Here is a 19,041-nt window from a genome sequence, read left to right on the forward strand (position 1 = left end):
CAGAAAGAATTGAAGATGAGCTTTTAAAATAAAATGGGCTTATTTAAAATTGTTCAACACTGTATCTCTAAAAGTAATGGATTCATTTAATTGATAATTATGGCATATTATTACATTTGATCAAATGATATCAACACATAACTTTCTTTACTTTTTAAAAAATATAGTGAATAAAAAAATAAAGTGAATAAAAAGCAGAGTGAATGAAAAGGTATACAGTGAATGCCTAATATCTAATGCTACAAGATCCATCTTTTTTTGTTTAAGTTATGTTTTGTGCAATAGCGCAAACTATATTTCAGTGCATTCTATACCCCTACCACATGATACTATACATAAAAAGCTTTGGTCCAAATATACAGCTTCATTTATCGTTCAGCTAATGTAAGAAGATATGGCATTTTACAAATTTGCAGAGAAATCAGTGAAAATGTTTTATACCTTCAAATACAAAAATAGGGCAGTGCATCAGTGTTTGATATGTCAAACTGTATTATACAGCTTTTCATTAAAAGATCACACATATTTTTAATTATATCATGTAACTTAAAATCAAGTAGTAAGATAAAAGACTACAGGCTGACAAGGTACAAAAAAATAATTCAGAGCCTTAAAAAAAGGACAACTCAGCACATACCTAATATAAATGTCATTCTTTGGAATGTCAGGACTACTCTTAAGAATAAGCCTTTGATTTACTGCTGAACTGATTTCTCAGTTTTCAGTGGGTTTGCCCATCATTTTGCAAACATAATTTGTCATTGGCCACAGTGTTCTTTGTAATTCCTGTTGCCTTTCTTTTAGATCTATTATTCCTGCTGAGAGTATCTACCAAAGAAGAATTTTTCACAGTGACACCAACTCTAGTCTTGCTGTGAATAACCATATTCTCATAAAAATCATTCCTTTTATTGCAAACTTGCTGCTATAAGCATGGAAACATACCCAAACCAGGAAACCTTTTATCCTTTTCTGCAATCACTTTCTTTTAACCTTCACTGCCATTTGAAGAAAATTAATCACATACTAATATATTCACAAAGCATTTAACTAGAAGTTTTCATTTACATGGAATATTTCTGTTTTGATCACACATAAACCAATGAACTAAAGCTGTAATAATTAAACAGGTCATATTATAAGAGAGCTCTTTTTTTCTGAAATAATTTTTCACTCTAAAATTCAATATTTGCGACAAACAGAAGTTCCAGTTTATTACCATTCATGTCTATCGGTTCCTCTTTATTGAACTGCAAACCATATGTCAGGACAATTTTTAAGGACATATTTCAATGTAATTGATTTTTTAAGTGACTCTTTTTTGCAGGGGTGAGGAGTAAGATTTGAAAGTTTAAAAGAGACCAATTTATTAATTTTAGTTAACTTTCATCATATAGCCAGATGACTTTATAATGGTAAAAAAGAATCAGTTTTGTGTAAAAGAATGTGTAGCTCGGAATAACATCCTTAGTTCATAAGTGAATACAAATTCTCCAGGCTGATTTCCTCTGCCGTATAATTATTGCTGACTCCAGAGAGAAAAGTAGGCAGAAACGGACATAGGCACTTAAAAAAAAATAGGTTCCCCATGAGCTTCAGGAAGGTTCCATCATCACCTTCCCTCACTGTCAGCCCCTCATGGGGGGAGTGAGGACCTCAGGAGGAGGCCACTTTCTTACGCAAAAAGTTCTCTCTTCTCTTCCAAGTATCAGTGGGTCTGAAATTCCACCCGTGGAAATCATCCCTTTTCAATCTTCTTTTACAAGGGAAATCATCCCTTTTCAATCTTCTTTTACAAGACAAAGACTTCTGGTAAGGGTAAATGACTTAAGGTCCATTACTCTGGTGTGAACTTTCCTATCTGGTAAATTTCCTCCAGCATGGGGGCTCTGGTGTGCCCCAAACCAATGGGTGTCAATAGGGGAGGGGGGGAGAGGCAAGTGCCTGAAAACTAAGGAAAAATCTTGTTCATACTCATAATCTCACTCCCTACAAAACCACCCCTTTTCCCATGAATTATATATTTCAAGCCACAAAGACTATGTTTTGGTTGTTTATATATTATTTAGGAAAACAGTATATTATATACCATTAACATAGCAGTAATATGATCTATGTTACCTCTGGAAATATCTTTAGAAAATATATAGGACACGCATTCTGTATTCTTTCATTCATTTGGTCATGTATTCAACTAATAATAATTCAACTAATAATATACCAGGCACCAAGCACACGAAAATAAACGAGATGCAGACAATGCCAGTAAGCCTTCATAAACATGGGGAGGGGCTGGAGAGAGAGGGTTTAAGTGAGTGTCACTATGATTTTTCCCTCAGAGAAGGAACTAGAATTCTCACAAAGCTACAAGAACGGAACATGGGATTCATCATGCTTCTCGCCCTTCTCCTTTCAACCCAGCCTGTGCGTTAATCACCTTCAGATTTAGTTTTCTCAAAGAAGGTTTTGCTCTCCCAGGAAATACGATGGGAGAGCTGGTGGAAATCCTCCAGTTAAGCCACTATGGAGGATTAGCTTCTTGGGGGCAGGTAATACATTTCACTTCTGTTTCTGTCTGTCTCTGCCTTTTAACCAGAAGGTGATCAATAGATGCTTTGGAAAAATTAAATTAGAAATACGTTATATATTCCAACGCAAATGGGCATTCAAGGGCTTCAATAATGAGACTTAACCTTGCCTATCCAGTGCTGTCTGTCTCTCCTTCATAGCCCATCTGGAGGAGCTACATTCTCCTTGCAGGCCAGCCTCAATCAGCCTGGCCTCCACCTCCCTCTTTCACCAGATAACGGTTGTGTCTATTGCTTGCTGGAATGCCTTCTCTCTCCTTTCTCTCCTGTCAAGGCAAGATTCCTCTGTCAAGCTTTTTTTTTTTTTCATTTGACCAATAAAATTAATGGGTTCTTTTCTTTCTCAACCCTGACGTACGCTCTGGAGCTCACTGTCTGAATAACAGAAGCAACAGTAATTAAGAGCCACTATGTGTCAGGCACATATATTGCACGCTATTTCCAATCTTCCCTTAAACTCTACATTTGATGGATAAGGAAATGAAGGCTTACACAGATCTGTGTATCCCACCAGGTAATAAATGCTTTGAAGGAAGAGAGAACTTTTTATGGGTCTTTTTCTCCCTATTTATATTCTAAGTAGAACCTTACTCCTGCCTATTCCTTTTCTGTGTGGACCAAGCACATGGACGATACTGAAGGAAACCTTCCAGATTATCTGGCTGACAGAATGTAATATGAAAAAATGGGGTGACCCAACGGGAAAGTAATTGCTAACATTACTGCATTTTGTCATTGCAGTGTTAAAAATTAGTAGTTTTATGAAAATAAATGTATTATTTTATCTGATTATAAATGATACATATTCAGGTAGAGAACACATGCAAAACACAAAAATATATAAAACAAATAAACGTCAATTCCATCCCTCAGAAGGAGCCGATGTTAAAAAAAAATTCTTCCATCATTCTTCCTGGTCCTACTCACTCGATTATCCAACGTTCTTCATGTTTTTCGTAGAGCTTAAATTTTTTGGCATGGGATACGCACCAAAAAAGCCGGTAGAGCCAGATACACGTTTTGTAGCTACTTTCCCCTCCACTCAACAATATGGAATAAACATCTTTTAATATCAATTAATCATCTGTATTATCTTTTTAAATTGCTGTATACTATTCCACATTATGCATGTCTCATATTTCTTTTAACCAAGCAATGGCTGATAGTTTCTAATATTTTCTTAATTCCCTAATATTTGAGTAGGGCAACAACTGTCAATCCTCCTTACAATTCCATTTTAAGCATCTAAAATAATATTTAATTATTAATTAAATTAATTTATTAATAATTAATATTTAAGCATTTTTGTGCATAGGACAGTCATCACTTGATAAATGTTTAAGTGAATGACCAGGCTGATGAACAAGCTTAGACAGATTCATGACATTCATTTATCTCTTTAGGCTACATTAGACTTTTCCTTACGTGATAGTTTTAATCACTCAAATCTCTGAGCCTTGTTCACTATATACCTTTTGCTTAGAACATTCTTCTCTAAAGCCCACCTCACACGGCTGTTTATTCCTGTTAATCCTTAGTGACAGTTTCAATGTCACCCTCATCTTTCTGAGTACTCCTTACTCTGAGCTTACGTGACTTTAAGCACCTTGAGAACATCGCTTTCATCTTGTTTACTATCATCCCTAAAAAGTTTTACAAAATTCATTGGTTTCTTAACTCAAATATAAAGTTTAAAATTTTTTCTCTTGGATTTTGGAAAAGCCCTTGTCAATTTCCTTAAGGCCTTGGCCAATTATGGGGTATGACTTCTGCTTACGACCATTTGAATAGGTATGTGACCGAAAGTAGAGTGAATTATTCGTTTTTGTCATTTTGAATTCAAGTAATTTTCCTTCTATTTTAAAGAAAGTAAAGGTTATAATTACTACTTTGAAAAGAGAAAATATTATTTCGCCACACCTCTACATGTTCTTATTATATACATGCTAAATACTATCTTTCAACTGTTAATGTTCCAAGCTACTTACTTTCTGCTTAGTAGAAACATCTTATCTGCAAGTCCAGGGGGACTGCATTAGTATGTGTTTAAAACAAACTATTCCCACCAATTAAAAGGGATGGTATCTTGGCTCTAAGAGGTCCCTTTAACTTTTTGACAAAACACCAATACTAGAAGATACTTCTTAGTCCATTATTTTCGAAGAGACAAACAAAATCACCAAATACTGTTGATTAAAAACGGCATCCTCTCCGCCTGCCCCGGCACTCTACCTGCCTTACAAAGGAGTCGCGCAAAATTAGCAGCAAGAAGAATCCAGGATTTAGAAAGGTTTTACTTAGAAATGCTGTTAGCATACTGGACTGGCTGAGCCCAGACAGAGGCTCTATTGTAACTGCCCCGAAACGGGAGAGGGCTCCAGGGACCACAACTTCAGCACATTTTGGGGAAGTTGAAGTTACAGGCTTTCTCTTGCACTCGTCAATTTTTTTTGAAAAAAAGAATTTTTTTCTCTACTAAGCAAACTTCCTATGAAGGTAAGCGAGTAAAATCTCCCAGATTGAAGATTACTGAGCACCTGTCAAAATGAAGAATCTAAACAGAAAGTCTGTCATAGGTGACACCAACTGGTCAATTTCTCAGGACTTTTAAATAAACTGACAGCCAGCAGCCAATTATGTGAAAGCTGAAGTGGCATTTCTATTTGGCAAGAAGGAAAGGCACTCCTGAATACTGAGGCCCACCACCATGCGCCAGGCACTGGTTGGGGCTCCAGATAATCCTCTCTCCTAACTGCACTGTACCTCTGGGCCATCTCTGATGCTTGCCGGGGTTGATGGGTGAAGGTCGAGCATTAGTTGTAAGCGAGACCTGAACTTGCGTCACTTCCAAAGAAGTGTTCACTCTTTCCCCAGACCACGCTGCCTCCCAGTGGCTTCATCCACAGAATAAAGCCAATATTTTATAATAACGATAAATGGAATATAACCTTTAAAACTGTGAATCACTATGTTGTACACCTGAAACTTACATATTATTGTAAGTCAATTATACCTCAATAAAAAAATAATCAAAAAAGAGACTATGGTAAAACGAGGAAGATAGTTTCACAGGCGGGTCAATTGTCAGTTTGCTAGAACGACCACTTTTGCTTTACATACGTTATTTAAGTTTCTGAACAGGGAATCAACATACATTTAGATTCTGTGGTTCCAAACAAAAATCTCACAAAGAGATCCCTGCTCTGAGATAATGTATATCATTCAATACATTCTTCCTGAGAAATCGTAACCAATTTTATGGGTGATGACTTCAGGCTCGATTCTCTCTTCTGAGCTTCAGACCCGCATACACTGCTGCTTGCTGTAGTCTGCCTGATGTCCAACACACACTTCAAATTCAACATCTCAAAATCGAATTTAGCATCTTCCTTCCAAAGCCAGCTAGTTGTCCTGGGTTTTCGGTCTCTACCTTATTGTTCAAGCCGGAAAGTAAGATTCTTGTTTCCCAACCCATTACATCAAATCTTTTCTCCCATGCTCCAGACGACTTTCTTAAGAGCTTTCCCATCTGCCCCCCTACTCTGTTCCTACAAACGAACCCTGGTGATTTCTAACCTATCTTACTGACACCTCAGACTTCACAATACAATTCATCTCCATAGCAATGCTAACCATTCGTCAGTGATTACCCTTGGCATTCAATATGACATTCAACTTCCTTAGCAGAGTGTACAAAGCCTCTCATGATCTGGCTTCGGTCTCCCTTTCTGTCTTCTTTATCTCACAACTGCTCTACATGTGCTCTGAGCTTTATAACTACTCAAACTGTTCCTAAATGCCATGCTCTCTCACACCAAACGTTACGTCATGGGGAAGTCATATCTCCTGCCCTCTCTGCCGTGCCACCTCTCCCCCAGGCTGGGTTAGCCATCCTGCCTTTGGACTCTATTAAGATCCTTACGTGTCTCCGTCACTGTGGAGATATACTGTGCTCTGTTTTCTTGCTTTTCTATCTCCACCCCCCATCTTGGCTCTTTGAGGGCAGTGAATATATTTCATCTCTTCTCCTCAATGCCTAGCACAGTGTCCAGAATGGAGTAAGCATGAGTAAATTTATAGCACTGTAGCTCTTTTTCTGTGCAGTGTAGATACAGGCAGCTAAAATATTTTTGTCTACTCAACAATAGGAATTTACAAGCACATGTCTGTCTGTCCATTATCTGTCTGACAACCTATCTACCTACCCATCTACCTCCAAACCTTTCCAAGACAGATTTTAGCTTGCTTGGTGACCACTAACAGTAGAGTAAGACATAGTGAGAAACAAAGCTAACAAATAATCCATTAGAGAAAACACGTTCGTTATTGGGATCTGCTGTATGACAATAGTATGTGACAGCACCAACATGCCACTACTTCCTTTATGTTGTTGCAGAGAAATAGCCAGGTCATGGGACATGGCTAGACAGGTTTGTGCAATGATATTTGGGATCAGAAACCCCTGTTCCCACCTTAGCTTTACCATCACCTAACCAAGTGGCTTTGGGCAAAAATCGCTTCACTTCCACTGTCCACACATGTACACTGGAGATAAGAAGATTGAGTTCCCAGTGCTGACGGAGAGTCAAAGTCAATGCTTTGTGCTGATGTGAGAAGAGTTTTCCTAAAGCCTGCTGCCCTTCTCCCTCCTATATCGCTTTGCACACGGCAAGGCTCTGCTCCACGCTGCAGACACCACCAGCAAGATCCAGGAGCCGTCCTTCAAACACGAAGCAGGAAGAGGACAAGGAAAGGACAACTTACTAGCACAATTCAAGAAACACGCGTCTTTTGGACATGAAGCCAGCATCCTCGTTTTCCACGAAGGGACAGCAGAGGGTGAGGGAAGCCAGATACAGTAGCTATTTAACTGCCCAAAGGAAACCTCCCCTCTTGGAACTGGGGGTGGGAGAAGCATGTGAATGAGGAAAGAACAAAAGGAGTACAGTACACTGTGATGTGCCTGGAACCATCTGCATTTGCAAACTGAATACCGGCAGAATTTCTGTTGTTTTTCTGGTGTGATTTCTGTTGGAATTCTACAAGGGAATTTTGGCGGCAAACCACTTATTTCACACGCTTCATTTCCTAACCACTCCCTAAGTCACCCCCTCTTCTTTGTTCCATGGCCCTACTCTCCAGTGTTTTGCATCAAACATACTCAATAAAGAGTAATAGCAGATTGGACTTCCTTAGTGCCTCCTGTGTGCCAGAGCTAGTTCTATGCACTTAACAGGTATTCGTGTCTTGAATCTTCACACTGACCCTAGGAGGTGGGTACTATCACCATCCAATTTTACAGATGAGAAATTGAGGCACAGAGGGGTCCCTCAAGAATTAATGAATTTGTGAGTTTAACCTCCAGTACCCCTAGAATTGTAAGATAACACACCACATAAATATAGGGCTTTGAGTCAAGTTGGAATAGTTGAGTCATGATTATTCAACAACTTTCTAATTATAAGAAATGTTAACTATAGAAAAGAAAAAATATAAAGAGAACTTATAGTTTAGTTCATGGTAGTGTTATCCCACTATCCAGAGGTAAATCCCTTTTTTACTGTAGAAATTATTTATTTTTTGTAACATCTTTAATGTGGAAAATGTTTTTATCTTCTTTGGGATGTATGCACCTTTTTAAAAACACCTTAAACTGGATCTACACCGAATATCATTTTATATCGTACCTCTTGCACGTTCATGGTGTTTTGCCACTAAGGACTTTGAAAATATGACTTAAGAAAGGATAATATCAAAATTTAACCTCTTGGACAATTTCAGTTATTTTTAGGATTTGTGATCAGTCATTTACTTTTAGAAAGTTAATGTCTGCAAATTGTAAAAAGAGTAGGGTTCACTGTAGACTATTACTTTCAAAAATTTGGAAAAAATTAAAAAGACAAAGGCGAACCTTCTGTGTAACCAAATCTGGTGTTAGTGCTTAGGCTTCAAGTGGACGAGTCACGGTCCCCGCTCTCAAGGGACTGCCTAGGGGTGGGGTGCGGGTGTAGAAGGAGGTAGACGGAAAATCATAAGATATTACGGGAGGTATTTTTACAGTGAAAACAGCCTCCTTTCCCACTGTGGAACCCCAGCTGCCTGCCTGCATCTGTACCTGCAGAGTCTGCCTGCCTTCTTACTGAAGCCCAACCCTGTACCTGGTGTCCTGAATCCCATCCTCTCCTGCAACCCAAGGACTTCAGTCTTTCCGCTGTTCCCTCTCTTTGCCACACCTTGTGTCATCTCTACTGGATCATTCCCCCTGACACCCAAACATGTCTAAATATCTTCTATTTTAACACTAACCCGCCACCTACACACACACACACATACACGTTGATCCTATGATCGTCTCCACATCCTACCCATCTCTTTGCATTTTGTCATTGTGGAAACTCTCAATCAATCTTTCCTGTTTTCACGGTGTCAACCCTCATCCTCTTTTCAACCCACTCCCATTGGGCTTACGTCTTCCACTTCACCGAAACGGTGCTTACCAGGGTCATTACCAGCCAACATTCTTGGCAAATCCAACAGCCACTCGACACAGGAGTGCCACCCCCTCATTCCTGAAACACTATTCCCTAGATTTCTGTGATGCCTTGTACTTTCCCACCTACTTCACTGTCTACTCCTTACCACTCTCTCTTGCGAGTTCTTCTTTCTTGGTCCTGTTTCTAAGTGTCTGATGCCCAAGCTTATGCCCTCTTCCCAATTTCCTCTTTCCCCTCCGAGATGTTTTGTCTCATGCCTATATGATTCCCAAAACTGTATCTTCACATTTGCCTCTCTCCTCTGAGATCCACACCTAAATGTACATAATCTCTTGACCTGAATGTTGAATAGGTATTTCAAACTTAATATGCTCAATGCAAAATATTTGAGGACAACTCTTCCCCCAACCTCGCCACCCCAAAGCGCTCTTCGTCATCTCAGATAACGTGAACACCCATCCAGCTGCTCAGGTCAAAACCTAGTGGCCATCCTTGATTCTGCTTTCCTTCTCCTCCCACATCTGACCCATTAGCAGATTCTCAGTGCTTCCACCAAACTATACTGTAAATCCTGCAACTTCACACCACGTCCGGAACTGCTACATCCTCAGCCCAAAGCAACCGTCTCCTAACTGGTCTCATTGAGTCCAGTTCCTCATATGATAACCAGTCTGTAGTAAACACTAGTCTATCATATTCATGCTTAAAACTCTCTAGTGGCTTCCCATTGCAATTAGAAAAAAATCCAACTTCTTTACCACAGTCTACAAGGCCCTTCATGATCTGGACCCTGTCACTTTCCCCCCATTCACTCTGCCCCAACCAAATGAAGCTCTTGTTTATTTCTTGAATGAGCAAAATGCATTCCTACCTCAGGGCCTTTGCACAGGCCATTCCCCTTCCAGAATGACTTCCTGCTGTTCCAGCTGCTTTCTCCCAACTTCCTGGTTTCTTCACAAACGTCCTCTCTTCAGAGACACCTGTTCCTGAACATTTCAGCTAAAGATGTCCCACTCTCAGCTAAAGATGCCCCATCTCAGCTAAAGAGCCCTTATCCCTTAAATGACTCTCTGATTTTCTTCCTAGCACTTATCTCTACCTGAAATTATTTTATTTACATAGTGTTTATTTCCTACTTCCCCTCCACGAAGAGGGTAACCTTCACTCAATTATCGCTGCATCCTCAGCATCCAGAATTGTGCCTGGCACTTAATAGTTAATAAATATATATTGACTATTGAATGAAGGGCAGAAGGTATAAAGAGTTTACGCAATGCTATGAGCATCTCAGTTTTGAAGCATCACAGAGAAACAGCATTTATAACCCCATCGTCCAGACGAGCAACATTATAATGTATTCACCTCCAGTTATTTTTAATGTCATAGATGCTAAAATCAGAATTATAGAGTATAATTTATTTTGTAGACTGCTTATTTTTAAAGTTACATAATGGTAGCTTTTAAAACTGTATTTTCCTCCAGTTTTCTTAATATGCCACACTTTTTAAAAAAATTAATAAACCTTATTTTTTAGAGAAGTATTAGGTTTATAGCAAAACTGACCAGAAAATACAGAGATTCTTCATATACCCCCTGTCCCCACACATGCATAACCTCCCCTCGTATCAACATCTCAAACTAGAGTGGTACATTTGTTACAACCAATGAACGTATATTGACACACCATCACCACCCAAAGTCCATAGTTGACATTAGGGTTCACTCTTGGTGTAGTACATTCTATGGGTTTGTGCAAATGTCTCATCACATGTACCCACCATTGTACTATCACATAGAATAGTTCCACTGCCCTAAAAATCTTCTGTGCTCCCACTAATTCATCCCTCTCTACCGCCAGCCCCTGGCAGCCGGCTGATCCACAGTTGTGCCTTTTCCAGAATGTCAAATAGTTGGTCTCATAGTATGTAGCCTTTTCAGATAATATGCTATAAACTTTAACATTAAGGCTACACTGTACTGAATAGTCTATTTTTTTTTTTTTAATTTTATTTATTTATTTATTTATTTATGGCTGTGTTGGGTCTTCGTTTCTGTGTGAGGGCTTTCTCTAGTTGCGGCAAGTGGGGGCCACTCTTCATCGCAGTGCGCAAGCCTCTCACTATCGTGGCCTCTCCCGTTGCGGAGCACAGGCTCCAGACGCGCAGGCTCAGCAATTGTGGCTCACGGGCTTAGTCGCTCCGCGGCATGTGGGATCTTCCCAGACCAGGGCTCGAACCCGTGTCCCCTGCATTGGCAGGCAGATTCTCAACCACTGCGCCACCAGGGAAGCCCTGAATAGTCTATTTTTAAAACTTGAAATGGACCATGAATATTTTCCCTATATTTAATAAGCAGTCTGAAAACCATTTTCAATGAGGATGTATTATTTATCACTATTCATCTATTTTAGGATATTTAAAATATTTCTATATTTTAGTGGTAAAAAACACCATGTGGGAGACATAGCATGGGTTGAGTGGACTTCTAGAAAGCACTGGACCTGAATCACTTGTCTAAGCCACTCAGCTGTGTGGCCTTAGACAAGTTTTGTTTTAACCACTCTAAGCTTCTCTTGGCTATTCTATAAAATGGAGATAATAACAGTGCTGTTATCATAGAAATATCAGGGTATTAAGTGGAATAACGTATGTAAAGCACTTAGGACAAGTGTTCAATAAATGTTCATTAATATTGTATCAATTCTCTGCCTATAACTGTTTTCTTAGAAGTTAAAAGTGAAATTACTGAGTAAAAGGATTCCATACATTAAGGTTCTGAATACATACTATCAAGCTACTTTTCTCAAAACTTGTACCAATTTCTATCCTTATCAGTAACGTACACAAGTGTTCCTCCTACTGCACTGTAGACCATATTACTGACTTTAAAGCTTTGCCGATTTGGTGGGCAAGAGGCTGAACACTTACTCTCTAACATTTCTGATTACTAGAGGTGAAATCCAACATTTTCTTTTCTATGTGTTGAAAATTTGAATGCTTTTCTCTTGTGAATTATCTGTTCATGTCCTTTGCTAATTTCTTTAGGTTTTTCTTAATGAGTTGCAATAATATTGATTATTTTATTGGTTAGAAATAGCTTTGTCTTCTTTTAATATTATCTATGGTTTTCAAAAACAGTGTTTGTTTTCTTCCCTGACTACAAAAGAAATTAGTATATATGTTATAAAGAATTTGGAATACACAGAAAAGTACAAATAAGAAAATAAAACCTGGGATCTCAGATAGAAATAACATTAAAATTCTAGAGTACCTCTTTCCATCTGTTTTTTGTTCCTCCATTTATTTACTATTTAACATGTACTTACTGGGTGCCTTCTATGGGCCAGGCACTGTGCTAGAGAAACAGTAGTGACTATATTATACATAGGGTATATAATTTTTTTAACAGAATTGAGAGCAAACTATGTGTGTATACTCCTCAAAATGTTACTTTTTAAAAAATAACTTTTTGTTGAAGAAAGTATATATTATAGCTCAATGAATTTTCACAAATGGAACATAGTCATGTAACCAGCTCCTGGGACAAGAAATGAAACATGATCAGAATTCCATAATTTGGAAATATTTATAATTATAAATAGTTGCCTTTGTCTTTGACAAGTAAAAATTCCTAGATGTACAATTAGCACAAATGGTCTCAATCTTTTTAGGCTCTTGATGCTTACTGCCAAATGGCTATCCAAAAGTTTATTTCCTGTAAGCAATGTGAGATCTCCTTTTGATCTACCTATATTTGCTCCTTGAGTTTTATTCTTTCACATTTTAACTCTGTAATTTACCTATTTCTGTATATAAATTGAATAATCCATTCCTTCACTGGTTAATTTGTTTGGTTTCATTTAACGCATACAAAATTTTTCTACACGTTGGGTCTGTGTCTGAGCTCTCTCTTCTCCCTATAGTTCAATGTCAATGCCGTGCCAACATAAATCTTCATATTATTGTCGAATTATAAAACATTTAATATTTGGTTGAGCTGGGTGCTATTACTGCTTTTTGTCCAAAACTTCTAGGTATTTTTGCCTATTTATCCTTCAAGTGGACCTTACAACAATTTTGTCATATTACAGAAAAGAAAAGGAATGGAAGAAATCTCATTTATTCAAATCTTCCTTTAGATCCTTCGGTAGGATGTCAAAGTTTTATTCATATATTTCCTATAAACACGTCTTATATAGGTTACTCCTTATGTTACTCCTTATCTTTCCTTTTAATTTTTTTTGTGTGTTGTAGTTATTTAAAAATTATAATATTATTATTATAAAAGCTATTATATTAAAAGCTATTATTATAAAAGGTATTTTAAATTTTTAAAAGCTATTTAAAAATTATAATTTAATTAAATTTCCTACATGTGTCGCTAGAAGAAGGCTATTGATTTTTTAATTTAATTCTATAGTCTTTTACTTTTCTGAAGCCCACTGTAAATTCTAAAACAATTCCTGTCGATTCTCTTCAGTTTTCTATGTATATCAAATATTATGCAAAAACCCCAATAATTTTAATCTTTCATTTCATTTCTTTCATGTCTTATTGCGCTGCTCCAAATTCCTAGAACAATGCAGAATAATAGTAGTGAGAGAGGACATTCTTATTTTGTTTCCACCTTTATGACAATTTGCCTCTATTATTTTATTGCTAAGTACAATGTTGGCTGTTGGTAAAGGAAAATATCTTTTATTATGTTAAACAGCCACATATTTTGACTCCTAACTTTCTGTTAAACATCAGAATCAAGGAAGTCTTGGAATATAGGTTTAGGTTTCTATTTTTTACTTCAGATAAAATAAAGATGATAGAATCTTGTGAGAAATGATGAGATAGGAAGAACACGTAAACTTATTCATGAGTAACAATAATGGCCAAAATATGGGTATTGCTTCATTTTGATCACCAGTTACAATATAGTTAAATTCAATACATATGTCTTTTGTCTAATAATCATTTGTTGCTTGCAAACTTATTTTGCCTCCTAAATTGAGGGCTTTGATGTTACTCTTATTAACTAAGAAAACAGATGAGGTCAAGCAACCTATCTTAAAACAGAAAGGCAAGGTCAAGTCTATTGTCTTCCATGGGAAAGGACACAGAAATCGATCTTCTATCTAAGACAACAGATAAGAATTTAATCTAACAAATACTAATTAATGGTCAACATGTATAGGGCAATATTCTAGGTGTTATGAAGGATGTTACTAGGATTTTTAAAGAAATGTAATCCTTTAATATTTGCTAAATTTATCAGAAAATTAAATACATATACAAAAGCCTATGTCCAGAGCTGAAAATGACAAGTGGCATACACATGCCTATGGGTACATTTATGTTTAGAATGCAATTACTGATAGGCCCACACACTTTCATAGAGTTGTTTCTTGGCTGTGACATGCACTGAAGGAAGAAAACAGCTCAAGCTCTTCCAGAAGTGTCTTCTTTACAAGCACCTATGGAACCAGAGCATCCGGCATCTACAAAGAAGCTGGACCCTGGGCATCAGAGTTCATTCTTGTTTAGCAACAAAGCACTTTCTAGGTGAATTATACTTTTCCACTCAAAAAGTCAACTTCTCAATTAGCTTACAACTTTTCCACTTCTGGAAGCACAAGCATTATTAGGTCACTACAGAACGCTTCGCTTGAGATCAAAGCTACTTAGCATTGGCATGACTGATATTTTGAAGGAAGATTTTTTTCCTAGCTAAAAATCAATTTAGAAACAAGATATATTAAAATAATTAACAGACGATAACCCAAGTTTTAGACTCATAACAAATTATTGCAAATTTAAAGACTGAATGAAACCAAGGAGCAAACTAATTTCTTTGCTTTATAAGAAAACTCATTATAGCTTACTTGCTTTAAATTATGGCATTACTTGGAGACTGTCCATGGTGCCTTTCCTTGGCCTTTGACTCATCAAACCCAGCTCTACTGAGACCAGAACCTTTGGTCCCAGGCCTTCTCTTAATAGAAAATGTTAAAACAAGGAGCTACAAGAGTAGGTGATTGAAAATCAAACCTGGGACAGGAGTCTACATATCAAAGGCCCAAGAAAGGGCTGGGGTATTGACATTGTAAAGCTTGACACCAAAGAATCCTCTGGTCTGTCCCAGCTAACCAACATACTAGGAGCGTGAAGGAGAAAGTTGTAGCACGGCTTCACACTCGACTAGGCGAACGTGGTGTGTACAACCCAGAAGACAAGAGGCAGGTCCCTGCTACTTCCCAACCCTGACCCCTGTGGCCTGAGAGCAGAGACTCTTGGAGGCTACCATGTTGATAACATCAGTTAGGATGGCAACCATAACGCCAGTGAGATGATATTACTTAACACCAGACAGAAAGAGAACATTCGACATCAGTTTGTGCCTTATTTTTCTTTAGACTCATATCAATCCTGATGAAATATCGTCCTTTAATTGTGGAAAAATCCAGCAGGAGAACCGACAAAAGGCAAGTTAAACTGAAATGTTATCGTATTCAGACGGTTGATCACCTTTCAATAAAAATCCAACAGAAAGAGCTCTTTCTCCATTCAGTCAGAAAGAGACAGACTTTACTAAAGAAGCTGGAAAAAACCCTCCAATTTCATACTGTCATTCATAAAAAATGACTTCCATAATAAGCATCGTCAGATTGCACACGGAGACCTTTTGGTAAAATGATATGCAGGGTGTTAGTCAGACTTGGGAACAGGAAAGCCAGGAGTGCATGGAACTCAAGTCTAAACCTTTCTCTGAGTGGGGGGGAAATATTATTTCCTCAGATAATTGTGTCTCCCTGTCACTCATGTTCCTTCACGTGTCAAACATTTTTTAATGGTTCAAAAAACCAGCTTTCTCCTTTTTATTTATTTTTTCCTGAAGTGTCAACAGAATTAAATTGTGATTGCTTTTATTAAAAACTCTCACTAACTGAGATGACAAATAAGACTTTTAAAACTAAAATGGTTAACTTTTTTATGTCTTAAAATACAGTGAAGATATTTCTAAATTACTTTAAAATCATACCGAAAATTTCCTAAATAATATCCTAATAACCATTTTAAGCAAATACTTTGATAACACAAGAATTGTTACTGGAAGCTCCTCACGTAGTGTATTTCATTATTCAGAATCTCTTTTAAGCCACAGCTTGAACTAACCAAATTATACAGAGTGGCTGGCAAAAAGTTAAGATTTTAAAAGAAAATGAGGCTTAAGTCAACAATTAGAGTTCAGAAATCACACTTCAAGCTAACCAATAGATTGTTAATCTCCTTGAAATTACCTGTACTCTAGATCTTCAAAAGCTAAAAACATGTAATTAAAATATATTAAAATATTCATGTCCTTTACCACAGTACATTGCTAATTGGAGTGTGAAATCAAGCATTACCACATCATTTTTGCCTGATGAGATAATTTTGGTTTTCTAAAGAGTATTAAGCTAATACATTTATTTTTGCCAGGAAATAATTTTACTCTATTTTGAAAGAAACTAATATTTGCAATGACCAGTCTCAGGTTTGTTGAATTACAAAAATATAAAATGAAAGATTGAAATAAGTATAAAAACCAATGTATTTTTTAAATATTGCACAAATCTAAAGCAAGTAAATAATTTCCGAAGACAGAGGCTAAGTGAATCTTTCATTTATACTTTTGCTTTATATTATTCTCAAGTAAAATAAAATCAATTTTGGGAAGGTTACAAGCTTAAATAATTTTTCACTATTGATTTTTACATTTGGTTGAATTACTCCTTCATTCTCTTTTCTACTTTACTTATAAGAAAGAGTCCTCATGCCAAGAGTAAAATCTGATATTTCAATATCTGTGTGGATCCTTAGTTCTTCTTTTTTTTTTTTTTTAATTTGGGCTTATGAAAAAACTACATCCACTACAAACCTAAACTAGAACTTTTAATATTTACTTTTATTTCAGACCTTCTCTATATAGTTCAGTGTGAATAATGTTAGTAAACAAATGAAAATCTGGCTATATTATATCCAAACTGAGTTAGGAAGCTTTTCTGTCTATATTATACCAAGTTACTACTTTGCCTAACTTCTCACTTTTTACCACATAGTTTTGGCATTGTACAGTCAAGCTTTCATTTTTAAGAGGGTAGAGTTTAAAAACAATAGAAAATTCCTGCTAATTTCTTCTTGATGGATGTTATTAACACCTATTAACATCAGTAAGAGTAACAGGTTTGAACCCAAGACAAAATATCAGCCTGGTCTGTATCATTGGAAACAACGGAAACTTAGGAAAGGAATTTTAACATATTAGTAAAATATGGAATTTTTTGGTGCTGTTCTCTTATGAAGGGAATCACAACCATAAGGCAGAAACAGTTTTTGAAAATAAGTATGATTATTAAGCTTTTAGAAAGGCAATTCTGAACTTGTCACACACTTGGAATATTTCTACCTTAAAAACTAGTAATGCCTTACATGTAATTTCCTTAAGGAAAGCAAACACTTTAAAATGCAAAAAAAAAAAAAAAAACTCTGTATTTCACCCTAAGTGTAAAAATAAATATTTCACTAAGGAATGGGGGAAAAATGAAGCACATTTAAATAATTTCATTGCACTGGAAGTTGCCAATTCGTCTGTGAGTAGTTTCATTGCAGATGAAAAGAAATCAAAATACAGGACAGATGTTGAACAAACCGCATTTAAGTTCTGTCACACACTGGCATTTTTCAAATGATTTTGGCTCATCTATGAAATAAGGTGCATTTTGCTTGATTTTGAAAAGGGGAAACATAAGGAAATATTTAAAGGCCAATTGCTGCCAATTAACTTTGATCAGTAAAACTTCTATTTGAATCTTTCAGATTCTTCTCCTGTCTGAAATAACATACATTTATAAAATCTAGGAAAACAACAACTTGATGATTAATGCCTGTTGGCAGCTCTACCACAAGCTTGCTTAATAGCAGGATTTAAATAAACAACTATCTCTATTATGAAGGGAGTGAAATGTAGTTACAGGCATGTTTTCTCATAATGGAGCTATGAAAACCAATATTCTTTATTCTTAAAAATGCTTCTAACCAAGATCAGCATGTTTGTCATTGCCCGTAACACATTTAACTAGCCATCTTACAAAAGTTTCCCCCCAGGTTATAAAGGACAAATAAAATCATCAGCAGTTTGACATAAGGAATCCTGGCAACCCAAAGAGCAGAGGCCTGACTAAAATGTTATACGACCAGTTGGGCCAGCCAGACAGAAAAGAATCTGACCCAATACGATAAGAGTCTGACATGGGCAGCATATGAAAGGATCACAAATTCTGCTGGATTCTAAAGGTAACCCATCTCAACAGTGATTATGTAACTGAGAAATCTGTAGCTTCTGATAATCAACACAGTTTCATATAAAACATTCTTGACAACAACTTTTAATCCCCATCAATGATCATGTGGAATCCAACTTTGAAATACAACAGCCGAAGTAAAGCAAAACAGAAATTCCATGAAGGCAAAACGCATGACCATTTAATCAGTAATTACTTTATCTCCTTATTCCAATTATACATTCAAAAAATAATATCCCATCGTTATTTTAGGACCAATCACCTATTTCCAAACATGCAACATGAAGAGTATATAAAATAATCAGAACTTACCTCTAAGTCGTTAAAAAATAGATGTGTGTCTGCCAAGTTGAAAATCATTTCTTCCATTCGTAGTCCAAGGGAAACTGAAGTAGGTGGATCCTAAAAGAAGAATTTTAGAGGTCAAGAACGTACATACTTCAGGGTACAGGAAATACAGTGTCACGCTGAGAGGGAGTCAGCATCGGGAAAGGACAAAAGGCTTGGGCTCCAGCTGCTTTTAGAGTGCATGGTTTATTCTGTATTTGAACTTCAGTGACTTCTTTTATTTAAAAAGTACCTCTAATGTTGTTGGCACTTTGCATAATGAAGAAAAAAATTGCTGCTT

At 36.8% G+C, this 19,041-nt stretch overlaps 1 protein-coding gene and 1 long non-coding RNA gene across 7 annotated transcripts in view; one reads left to right on the plus strand and one right to left on the minus strand.

Annotated features, from left to right (window-relative positions):
- The window catches only part of LOC309646385, a 146,147-nt gene that overhangs the window by 122,405 nt on the left and 4,701 nt on the right, over positions 1-19,041 (plus strand). The gene's annotated exons all lie outside the window — the stretch shown is intronic.
- The window catches only part of EYA1 (EYA transcriptional coactivator and phosphatase 1), a 325,931-nt gene that overhangs the window by 30,142 nt on the left and 276,748 nt on the right, over positions 1-19,041 (minus strand). For all 6 annotated transcript variants that reach the window (XM_082432589.1, XM_082432593.1, XM_082432591.1 and 3 more), the window contains one exon: positions 18,726-18,815. In XM_082432589.1, the coding sequence (XP_082288715.1) occupies positions 18,726-18,815 (90 nt within the window). The remainder of the gene's footprint in view (positions 1-18,725; positions 18,816-19,041) is intronic.

The sequence above is a fragment of the Balaenoptera physalus genome (assembly GCF_965194825.1).
Source record: "Balaenoptera physalus genome assembly, chromosome: 17".
Taxonomy (NCBI): domain Eukaryota; kingdom Metazoa; phylum Chordata; class Mammalia; order Artiodactyla; family Balaenopteridae; genus Balaenoptera; species Balaenoptera physalus.